This window comes from Capsella rubella, unplaced genomic scaffold (genome assembly GCF_000375325.1).
Source record: "Capsella rubella cultivar Monte Gargano unplaced genomic scaffold, Caprub1_0 scaffold_7, whole genome shotgun sequence".
Classification (NCBI taxonomy): domain Eukaryota; kingdom Viridiplantae; phylum Streptophyta; class Magnoliopsida; order Brassicales; family Brassicaceae; genus Capsella; species Capsella rubella.
In genome coordinates, this window is record NW_006238917.1 from 10,420,515 (window position 1) to 10,432,623 (window position 12,109).

A 12,109-nucleotide genomic window follows, 5' to 3' on the forward strand; every position below is an offset into this window, starting at 1 on the left:
GTTTCTCGTTCAACACCAGCTCTAGCTTTATTTTAAAATACATCTTACGCTAGTTGCTACAATATTTCAGAAACTATACCATATAATACTTGTGAAGTCGTTTCAATGAATATCTTTATGATAGTCTATGAAAGACTAGATGTGAATACCTTATTATAAACCCTACTCTTCTTTAGTTGAAGATCTTATACACCCGCAGAAGCGGTTTTTCTTCTTTCTTGCAGTTCTTTTCCCGCCCTTGTGAATAATGTCTCTCAAAAGGATCACTGTCCTAGTCTCTGAAAGCATTTTCCTTCCTTTGCTTTTGGTGCCATCTTCGAGTTTCAACACTGTTTGCTCAATGTTCTGCATTTTAGTTTGCAGCTGCTCTATCTTCTCAGACCCGTTTCTTGACTTCTCCACGACCACCTTTCTGTATATATCTCTGGCATCTCCAGTTTCTTCAATTTCCTTTGAAAGAATCTCGTTTGTGTTTTCAAGCTGCAAGACAGATTCTTCCATTTCTTTTAACTGTCTCTTCACAATAACCAAATCAGTGTTGCTGAATCTTCCTTGTTTCTCATTCATCTCCAGCTTGCTTTTCAGATCTGTTAGGCTAATCCGGAGACTTGTTAGTCTCCTTGAATCAGACAAAAGTCTCTCCATAATCTTTGCCTTGTCTTCAATGTTTCTAGATAGCTCTAGCTTGTCAACAACTCCAACCGCTTTATCAGATTCTATAGAGGGATTCCGGCTGTGGCGTCGGAGACGCGAGTTCAATGGCCTCTGCAGTTGGTTATTGTTGATGAGAAAGTTTATACTGGTCTCTGATTCAGTAGATTCTTCCGAAAACTCAAACATCTCATTTGAAAGACGACTAGTTCCCTGGCTTCTGCCACAGATCTGGGAGCCTGCGACTAGATCATGAGGAATGTCTTTCATCAACAATCCATTTTTCACCTCGGTCATCTCAGGCCTCGATCTTGGCTGTCTAGATTCACCAGAGACCTTGTCATCAAGTTGTATATTTTCAATCTTCCTGCGGTCTCTGCTTTTGTGGGAGGTGTTTCGTGTTCTTTGCCTTGTAAGCCTGCCTTTTTCTTTGAAAACTGCTTGTTCGATGGTCTTAATACGAGGTTTAGTTTCCTTGAGAATCTCACTTCCATTGCATGGACTGGGGGTACTGCCACTTTCTTCGGGCTCTGGACAGACAGCTTCTTCTAGATTGTCTCCCTGAAGAAAATGGAAGGGTTTAGAATATAAATACCGGGGCAACGAGAAATATGAGTTTTTAAGATTTGAAATCGAAGGACAAGTGTGAAAGTTTACCTCTCTCTGTTGATAGGCTGTTGCAGGAAAATTCGTTAAAGCCAGTGTACTTTTCTCAAGAGATTTTACATCTCCAGCCAAAGATGCTATCACAGGATCATAAGTTGACAGTTGACTCTTCAGCTCAGTCACTTGAGCCTCCAAATAGTCAATTGTTTCTTTCATCTCTTTTATCTTCGTCGATTTTGTTACAACTTCACCATTGAGATTTTCACAAACTCCTGTGAGTTCGTTAACTTTGTTCTCAAGAATGAGTTCACGGACAGCTGAGATCTGAAAATCAAAGTAGAAAGATGTTGCTTCAGCATCCCATAGTTCAATCTCATTGCTTTTCTCTTGTAGTTCCAAACTCAGGTACTCCTCTAGAACTTGTTGTCTTTGGATTTCTTCGTGTAAGAACTCTACCTCTGACTCCAAATTCTCATTCAAAATGTTAAGTTTTTTAATCTCTTCCTCCTGTCTTCCAGTAACATCTGACAGTTCGGAAATCTGCCTCTCTAAATTTCCCCTCATTCGTCTTGATTTTTCACAGTCTTTCCTCAGCTCCTCAACTTCTTTGTTCAGCTCTTCATTTGCAGTGTGTGTAGCCTTAAGCACATGCTCTGCTTCTATCATTTCCATTTCCCTACGTTCCAAGATTTTGTCTACATTAGAAACGCGATGATCCAAGAGTCCATTTAAGAAATTGTCTTCTTCAAGGCCTTCATGTAACTTCTCTATCATCTTTTTAAGATCTTGACTTTCTTCCTCTTTACCTTTTAACCTTTCCTCCAGTGTCTCAACCTTTTGCTTCAGGCCCGTACTAATTTCTTGTAATCTGCTCATAGCTTCAACAAAACTTTCAACCTCCTCAGCCATTTCAGACCCAAAGGAATTGTAAACCACACACATGTTACTCAAAGCAACAGCTTCCTGAAGAATTGCATCAGTATCTTCCTCAACTACACACATTCTATCTTTAAGTTCCGAGAATTTCAGAAGCAAAGTTTTGTTATCATTGATTGTATACGAATAATCTTGTTGCAAAACCATGTATGACTTATGCAAACTCTCAAACTTTAGATGCTCCGTTTGCAGTTCAGCTCTCAGCTCTTGCTCCTGTTGCTCTCTTTTGATCAGTTTTAATTTCAACAGCCGGTTCGCCTCCAATAGCTCTTGCTTATCCTTTTCCAACATTCCACACTGCTGTATTGTAATCTTTAGATCTTTTTCGACGATGTTCTTCTCCGATTCGAGCACCAAACCGTCGGATTGGAATTGTCCAAATAGAGATAAGAGCACCGAGTTCTCAACTACAAGTCGCTGCATCTCATATTCAGCGTTGGAAAGTGAACATTTTAGACCATCAATCTCTCCTAATACAAGTGAAACTGAAGGTTGGTCTTTCGCAATCTTCTGTTTTGAAGTCTTACAATCTGCTTCAACTTGAAGTGCCTTTATCACTTGATAAATTACACCCCTCAAGCTATCAATCTCGTCCAAAAATATTTCTGCTTCCATCTGCTGCTCGAGATTCTCACTTTCCAGCTCAGAAATGAGTTTCTCTGAGAATTCTGAAGCTTCTACATGCTTCTGACACTCTATCAGGAGAGAAAAATTCTTCTGCTCCAGATCTTCTATAAGCTTTTGCAAGATGAATATCTCGACTTGTTTGTTTACAACTCTGTCAAGCTCTTCCTCATACTCTCTTTTCCTGGAGCGACACTCTTCTCGAAGATAGCTCACATTCTTCTGAAGATCTGCTAATCTGCTTTCAGTCGATCGTTTGTAATTAGCACTCTCCTGCTTCTCAGCGGAAAGAGATACCTGTAACTCTTCTACTTGATGGTTTTTGAGCTTATTATCGCTCTGTAAATCGGCATATTTTACTTCCAGTTCAGTATACTTCTTCTCCGAGATTCCTAGCTTCTCCTCAACCTTATACAATTGAGAGACGAGAGATTCTTTTTCCTTCATAAGTTCAGACTTGTCATTTTTGAGCATTAGGAAGAAATCTTCAAACCACTTTGACTTATCTCTTAGACTTATAAGCTCAATGTTTGCAACAGAAAGGGAACTCTCCAATAAAGAGTTCTTTTCCAAGAGCTTCTGCATATTTGCAGTCATGATTTGCAACTGGGAAAACAAGTTAGCTCTCTCAGCAGAAAGCTCAGATTTCTCTCCTCGTAAAGACTCACATCTTTCTTGTAGATCCTTTGCTTTCTCCCTGGAACCGTCTAGTTTGGTGTTTGATTCCAAAAGCAATTTCTCCAAATCAGCATTTCTCTTTAGAATGCTGTCCATTTCACACAGCTTTCCTGCAGCAGCATTTTTTTCATCTCTCTGATTGGTGCATAATTCGATCAGCTTCGAGTTCTCGTCTTGTAGTTTCTTCACGGAGTAGGAAAGAGATTCAGGATCAAAACCTGTGAGGCTCACTTGATCAATTAATTTTTGGTATTTCTTATTCATGTTGTCAATATTACCCTTCACAGAGTGGATCTCTACTTGAAGGGCACTGCTCTGGTTCATCTGTTTTGCAACTTCTTCCTCGAGCTTTTCTTTCATCTTCTTCAAGCAAGATATCTCATTTTTCTGAATCTCTAAGTACGTTATAGAAGTGTCATTTAATTCGCTTAAGTTTCGGTTCTCTTGTTCAACTGAGCTGATGTCACCTTCCAACTTATGATTGCGCATCTCCAGTTCTCTCAACATTTGGATACGGCTTTGAAGTTCCAAGGTGAGAACCTTCTGTTCCTCTTGGGACTGAGAATGCAAACTCTCCAAATTTTGAAGGCTAGCTCCAAGTTTTGAAAACTGCAATTGCTCTTCCTGCATTAGCGCTTGAAGCTGTTCAAGCTCGTTTTCCTTCTGGACAAGTTCTTGATCTTTAACTGACATTTTGTGCGCTAGATTGTCTGCCTCTACCTTTAGAGTTTGATTGAAGCTCTCCAAAATAGCGCACTGTTCCTCCACAGTCTTAATCTTTGCAGCGCCAGCAAGAACTTCACTGCTAAGTCTTTTGGCATTATCTTGAGCATGAGATACTTCTCTCTCTAAATTTGATATTGTCTCCAAACACTGCTGATATCGAACACTCAAGTCTTCATTCACTTCATTCAGCTTCAGAAGTTCTTGTTTCAAAGCTTTGATTTCGTTTTCTGCTTGTTCAGATTGGTCCCTGAAGATTTTGACACTCTCCTCAGCATCTCTAAGTTTCTTCTCTAAAGCAGATATCAACTCAAGGCATTTATTGTATCGGACTAAGCCAGCCACCTTCTCAGATTGCAATCTAGAAAGCTCTTGCTTGAGACCCATGGCTTCCCTTTCTGCTTCAGATGCTTGGTCAGTGAGGCCCTTGGCATATTCTTTCTCATGAGAAACCGATGCTTCTAAATCTGCTATTCTATCCATTGATTGATTATACTGAAGAAGCCCTGTATCCCTCTCGAGCTCTAACTTTGCAAGAGATTCTTTGAGGATTTTAATCTCAATCTCAGCTTTGCAAGCACGTTCATCAAATCCTCTAGCATCCTTTTGAGCATCGTTGAGTTCTTTCTCAAATCTAGATAGTTTTTTCAAGGTTAGCTGATATTGGAGATTCAAAGCCTCCTTTTCAGTCTGAAGCTCAAGCAATGTCCTCTTTAAGCTTTCAACTTCAGAATATGCTTCGTGAGAATAAGAAGTTCCACATAAATTATTCGTCTGACTTAAGCTCCTTTCACTTGTAGCACCACCCTTTTGCAAGTATTCAGTATGAGGCTCAGAAGAAGATGATGCAGAATCCTCAATCATGTCAAAAGGAATCTGGTTAGGAAACGCCTCAACCATGACTTTATGCGCACGCCGAAGCTCCACTGTTGTATGATCATACCTTTCAGCTAAAGCACGATAAGCTCTGTATAGCTCTTCCACCAGTTTCATGAGCTCTGGACGTTTCTTAAAGTACATATCTGCCCTTCTTGCAAACGAATCTGCATCTGTCTCGATGAGTTTTATCATCGTCTTCACTTTAGAATCCATATCTGGTTCAGCACAAACAAATATTTCCTGTTAAACAGATTTCCAAAAAGACACAATATCTTATTTGAACACACATTTGCAAGAAGATATATAGGAAACCTGCAAGATTATCCTGAATCCATTTTGAGTTTTTGGGAATGTGACTATCCCACCACCACGAGTACAACCGCCTGGATTCTGACTGCGACAAATTGGCCATAACAGCGGGTGCAAAAACGGTTTTGGGTCCTTATTCGAGCAAGCAAGTGCAAGATAAATGGTTCAGCGCCAAAGTGAAAAAGCTTGATCCTTTTGATTCGCCAACTAGTATTCTAGAAACTAATAATTCTACAAAACTGAAACAAAGCAAGTCTGTAAAAACAATCAAAGAAACTTTCTTAAGCTTCAAATCGTTTCTCTTATTGGAAAACAAACCTTTGCACTATGGTTTTGTACCAAATGCTGAATATCCCTTTGGTATCCGTATATATAAGAATAATTAACACATGATCTTCCTGAACCAAAAAAAAAAAACCACAATTCTCAGAGAGACAAGTTCAAAATCATCTTCAAACAAAAACATAGACAAAGATACAAACATCAGCTAGCTTCAACGCCTAGTTAATAACAAAACACAATCAAGAATTGGGAGAAAAGGGTTTAAAAAAAACAGTCTTTTGTTCAAATTGTTTCATAAGAAAATTAGGATCAGAGAGCATAAAGCTCAATAGAATTGAGTTGGTAGAAATTGGAAACTGGAGACTTAGAAAAATGTATCAACAAAGACAGATACTTCATCACCCACCAATAATAGAGACAGCAATTAACAAAAACTTCGTCAAGCTTCGGCGAAACAAAACTAATCAAACTTATAAACAAGACTGAGGCTTTACCATATGAAATTACCAGAAAAAAATATGAAAATGGGTACCAACAAAATTTGCAAAAGGAAGAAACTTTATCAAAAATTCAGGAGAATGAGTGCAAGCAACAGCGACGCAAAGATTTAGAACTGATACATCAAAGCGAAAACGATACTTCTAAAGAATCAAAAAATCACACTTACCGAACAAGAAATATTTACAACAAAACAGCTGCAAAAATAATGTAATTCAATCTCTTGTCTCTTCAGTTTCAGCCATCAATGGAGAAACACACACAACATTCTCTCCCTCTGTCTTCTCTGCTGCTGTGCTCTGCGTGACAAGAGAATGATTAGTATGATTGGCTCTCTCTCTCTATCTCTCTCACAGTAAAATATTCGATTTTTATTTTTTTATGTCAGCAACAACTTTTGGTTTCTTCTTTATCTCGCTGTCAAATTTGTATTTAATTAATAGAAAAATAATTAACGTTTTGTTTCCCTCATAATCTGGTGTTTTAACGAAATCTTTATGACTATACTATGGTTTAGTGAAAAATAAATAAAAAAAAAGGATTTTTAAGTGTCGGCAAATGTGATTTGGATTTAAATATGAAAGACTTTGGTATCATTTCTCACAATCTCTAAATATTTCAACATACGAAAAATGTGTCCACATTAAATACAGAAATTTCAGTATTAAATATAATGTGTCTAAGATACCTTTATTTAAATCTAATTTCAACAATAATTTAATTTAGAATACTGTATTTGATGTTTAGTCTAATTTGATGGTATTTGTCACTATAATGTAGTTAATGTACAAATAAGGTTTAGATGAAAACAAAACCTATGCATAGAAAATTGAATTCTATAGCATTAAACATATACTAGTCGTAGTAGTTTATTATATAAGCTTCTCTCATGTGTATATAGCATGTGTCACACCTTCTCATTCATTCGTCTGAAGTTAGCAATAAGTTGGGAGAATTAAGAAATGTTAGGCATGCATGTATTCAATTGTTGTTCTATATACAAATCTTATCGCCTAATAACTACTTTTCCAAGATTAATAAATATTTTCAATTCTCACTTTATAAAAAGTTAGACATGTTGAAGAACATTATTGCCGTGTACCCATCATGTATTTTAGCTTTTTATGTTCCCTAATTAATCATATCATATGGATTACCGAAGGAGTAAGCAAATATACTTAATAATGTTGCAAAGAGAAGATCCCAATGAATGACTGAATATATAATGCTATATGTGTAACATTATAGCCGTTGACAAATGAACTAGCTTGTTACGGGAGGTTCGGTGAAATAGATAAAGTCTTGGACGACCCTGATAAGATGTGATCGTCTAGATATAGAGATGATGATGTTTAGTGAGAGTGGAAGAGATTACATAAATAGAAAACTACTCGTTTGGTTTGATCTTTATCGAGTGCATGTGCGTCTAAAAATTTATGTATTAATTCATTGATACATTTGATTACATATATACATGTCATGTGTCTTAGTTTTGTCTTGTGCTTGTCAAGTTACAATATTAGGTAGAATCCCAAACACCGCAAGATGCTAGCTTATATTATTTTTCCTTTTTGTTTTCTACGCAAGTCACACACTTCCTTCCACCAACAAACATCAATAAGTGTACGTTCAAGATCTAAAAAGAGGATAATCAAGAAATAGGGGGCAGGGCACTCATCAAGATCTTCCAAAAAAAAAAGAGAAAAAATGTGAGTAGAAAAGACATGAAAATAAAAAAAGGTGGGATGTCACAAAAAGAGTTCTATGTGAGAACAAGTTTGTAACATTTGTCTCTCTTTTTTATTTTGTCACTAAACGAAGCAAACATTTGCAACTCAATTATTATGTAAAAGTCCTCATCAAAACCCCAACAAGATTTAGTATATATAATGGTAATTACATTATTCATGGACAAATGTAGCCAATTTTGGACGTTTATGTAAAGATAAAGTGTAGGGTACCTTGAATATATTATATATATGTTGTCATATAGTCAGTGAACTGTCAATGTTAGGTATGGAGAAATGTCGTTTTATAAAAGGGTGTGGCATTATTGCTCTTCTGCTCATCTCGGTGAATTTGTTAGCAACACAACACTGAACCATAATTTTTACCAACTTCGTCTTCAATTGCTACGACAGCCTCACAGCAGCTTATGTACAATTGCTACGACAGTTTCTAATCAACCCATGCATAAATAAGATGTACGTACGTACCCATGCCCATTATTTAATTAGCTAGGTGAAGTTAAAACGATACAGCTCTTACATCATCTTCTTATGGAAACCAACTGAGTAAGATATACATTCAATTATTTATAATCTATACGTTAAAGCGAGAAGTCCCTAAAGTTATATTATGGAGCTGAAGAAACTCTTCAATCTTCATAGTTCATACCCTTCTTCTCCATTGATAGATTATTACTTGGCAAAAGAAGAAGATTTAAGTGGGCTTTAAGATAGATAATTTATATGGGCCGATCACGGTTACTGAGCCATACCCACTGGGACTATGCAACTTAACTTCATTGTAACTGCTTAGTGTGTAAAATAGTGAGTATTCCTTTTCGGTCTGACCAAACCAAACCAAAGTTTATAAATTGAGACTAGTATCTACAATGGTCAACTATTGCACAGTAATGATTTGGGTTATTTAATTTATATACTGAACTTGTAAAATTTCAAAATCCCCTATGAAACTAAAATTCTCGTTTTGGATTGATAGTGTTCGATATTTGTTTTTGGTTTATATGATTCATTTTGCGAAGCACATTTCCTACTTTTTGTTGAGTTTTTTTTTTTTTTCTTTCTTAATTGATTACAATTCAGTTTGATGCCTTAGTGAATCGAGTAAACCTGGATTATACTCTCGTCGGATATACAAATTTCATAGGAGTTGAACAAACGACAAAGAAACTATCAAGTTATCTAAAAACAAATATCATACAATTAATGCGACTGATAAATTAAAGACAAGAAAAATGGAAAGTTTCAAGATGTAAGAGGAGATGTCACTTCTACTAAATTCTTGCTTTTCATGGATCAGAATGCTATAAACCATAGAGCTCTTTGCTTTCTAGGCTTCTCTATTTCTCTCAGTCATCTCTCAAATCTCTAAATCACACTTTTCAGTACATGTTGTTCCCTTGAACCTGCAACAAATAGGTAATCGAGAAACAATCAGTTCCAACTCTCAATGCATGCTTTCTTGTGAAACAAGTTATCTTTCCATACTCACATCAACATGTCTTCCGTAGTTTGTATTGGTCATAACCGTACTGGTGGATCCGCATTCGCTCTCCATAAGCGATATGTTCGATCTATCGAGCTTAATCGCCATCCAGGGATAGTACTGATGATGATGTTGTAGCTGTTGTGGTTGACTTTCCTTGGCTGTTGTATTTGAACCTAACTGAGAAGAAGATCTCTGCATCCTTACAGCTCTCGGGACACCATTGTTCCTCGGTGCTTCCATCGAAGATCTTCTCCTCCCGTTCGTCTGCGGCTTCTCATAGATCTCAGCAGGTCTCTGCTTAGGTGCGCTCTGAGACCGAGCCTTGGCTTTAGAAGACTGAGTATTAGCCATGTAATTAGGGAAGAGAGGGTAATCATAAGAAGACAAAGTATCTCCATTGTAATAATCTTTGATCCTGCTAAAACACTGAGGACTACTTTGAGCTGTGTTGAACGAGTTACAATCCTCGAAATGGCTACTGTACGCTCGAGGACTCATCTCTGTTAAACCAGACGGAGCAGGAGAGTAGAGTTTAGATTGAATGTCCATTTCCACTATCTTGATGTTTTCTTCATTCTCCTGCAACAACACAAAAAAAAAAACAGAGGATTTGTAAAAAAAGTTAGATCAAAATTGAGGATCTGGGTTTAGTCAAGTTTGGATTTTGAGAGCTGGGTTTTGTAGATCCATTACGTGGTAAAAGTTATTGATCCGAGTTTTATGAATCGATGTTCTTGGATTTGTTGAATCTCCGATCAAACGTATCCTCTGTTCTCGAGCTTTGGTTTGAAGTGTTATTAATGCTTGCATACATCTAAGTGTAGCTGTTGCTTGTTTCCTTACTAAATGACCTCTCACTAGTGCTTGTAATTTCACTAACCCTTTTAACGCTCTCAATGCTTTCCTCGCCTGCCACCAAAAATTATAAAAACATTTGATTAAATGAGTCCAAAGTAGAGAAATTGATTAGTCGGAAAGTTTTGTAAATATGTTACCAAATGAGAACGATAACACGCTTGAATCTTCACTGCTGCAAATTCTTCAATCTCTGCGGCTGAAACGTTCTTGATTTGTTCATCTTCATCGTCCAAGATTACGACCACAACTGGTTCTGGTGGTGGTGGTGGTGGTGGCTGTGGTGGCTGTTGAGACGGTGGAGATGAACCTTTGAGGTTAATAGCACAAGCTGGTGGTGGACCAGTGGCTGAAGAACGTCGAAAACTCCATCGACGTTTCTCTTTAGGAGTGCCTGGAGTGGAGGAAGTGAATCCAACACATTCGCTTGGAATGATCTTTTCCTTTGTTCTCTCTTTCTTTCCGGTTAAGAGACTTCGAATCCACTTACTTGTTTTCCCCATTATTATCTGAAAAGCTTTTTGCTCAAACCACCATTATAAATGTCAGAGAAGAAGAAGAGATTGTAATGTGTGTGTGTGTGTGTGTGTGTGTTTGGTTTCGAGAAGTTATAATGGGACAGACATTTTCTTGTTTAAGACATTGTACTCACAAACTCTTTAACTGCTTCTCTTTTTGGACAGCCTAACACCATAAGTTCCTTAACCACCCATCACTCAATTACATTTAATTTCTTCTTTTTTTTATCCCACCTTTTTTGTTGAATTTTAGTGGAATTATTTTGGAATGTTTAAACTCTGGAATATTTAAGGCGTTGTCTCTATCTAAACTAAATTTCTAATTTTAATTTCCGGTCTCTATATGAAGCACATAAGCGCTTGGTAAAAGTGTTTTGGAAGATGACTAAAATAATTTACTAATTAGGAAGAAGAATGAAGAAGCATAGAGGAAGCTAGCTCCACGGCCACGATTTATCCACTCGAAGGCCAACTACACAAACACAATCTCAATAAATCAGATTAGATCAGATTAGATTCCTTGCCTTCTTCATCGAATATCACAATGTACCAGAATACCCTTTTTACCCAACTCATCCTTCGAGTTAACTCTCTTAAGTAAAGACTAAACAGTATACAGAGTATATTACCTAGTCAAGTGGCATTAGTACATTGGTCTATATATGGATTACTTATAATGTTTTCGTTTGATAATGTCATCAATGTTTTAGAGTTTAAATTTGCATTCAAATGGACTACTTTTATAAATGTTTAGCCAACTTTTGTGTGTGTATGTGTAGGATAGCTACGTTGGATTGAGGTATGAAATTAGTTATCTCTTCATTCAACACTTGATTACGTAGGACGGCGTGTGTGATGTGATGAACCTAGCTAGAAAGCTACGTAGCATAATGAGATATTGATACATTACTGCTCATCCCAAAAGAAACAGAGTCACCTTAACTCTTGGAGATGACTTGGGAGTAAGAAAGGGGTACATAAGTCATTACTAATAGTGAGATTTAAGATGGGTGAGAGAGCCTGAGGCTGAGCCATGTGAAGAAAAGGGTAAAAGAACATGCAGAATCCGTGTGAAATAATTTATCATTGTCGTAACTTATACACTAATTTTATGATAAGGGACGTTTCTAGTGTTCATGGATTTTAGCATGAGAATGAGACATATGTTACCATTACCATATACTAATAGATTATGTCAACATTTGGAATGATAAAAACACCGTTGGCTTTATTTGCCCCACACTGAAATGTATGAGAAAATGATGTTAGTAGTTTATTTTGTGGTTACTCGAATGAGACTATTCAAAGATAATAAT

The 12,109-nt window shown here is 37.0% G+C and overlaps 2 protein-coding genes across 3 annotated transcripts; both read right to left on the reverse strand.

The window, feature by feature from the left end:
- Positions 1-8: 8 nt before the first annotated feature.
- Positions 9-6,535, reverse strand: LOC17879863 (protein NETWORKED 1B). Of its 2 annotated transcripts, none has more exons than XM_023779489.1 (5): positions 6,356-6,535; positions 5,725-5,804; positions 5,410-5,637; positions 1,309-5,312; positions 9-1,212 (listed from the first exon to the last, which is right to left on the reverse strand). In XM_023779489.1, the coding sequence occupies exons 3-5, from the start codon at positions 5,507-5,509 to the stop codon at positions 163-165; spliced, it is 5,154 nt and encodes a 1,717-aa protein (XP_023635257.1). In that variant the 5' UTR covers positions 5,510-5,637; positions 5,725-5,804; positions 6,356-6,535; the 3' UTR covers positions 9-162. The 2 variants fall into 2 exon arrangements, with proteins under 2 accessions (XP_023635257.1, XP_023635256.1); XM_023779488.1 differs by having other exon boundaries at positions 5,410-5,645.
- A 2,492-nt stretch (positions 6,536-9,027) lies between these two features.
- Positions 9,028-10,899, reverse strand: LOC17879216 (protein IQ-DOMAIN 32). Its single transcript, XM_006283817.2, has 4 exons — positions 10,416-10,899; positions 10,114-10,329; positions 9,424-9,999; positions 9,028-9,337 (listed from the first exon to the last, which is right to left on the reverse strand). Exons 1-4 carry the CDS (start codon positions 10,776-10,778, stop codon positions 9,314-9,316), a joined length of 1,179 nt encoding a protein of 392 aa, XP_006283879.1. The 5' UTR covers positions 10,779-10,899; the 3' UTR covers positions 9,028-9,313.
- Positions 10,900-12,109: the final 1,210 nt, after the last annotated feature.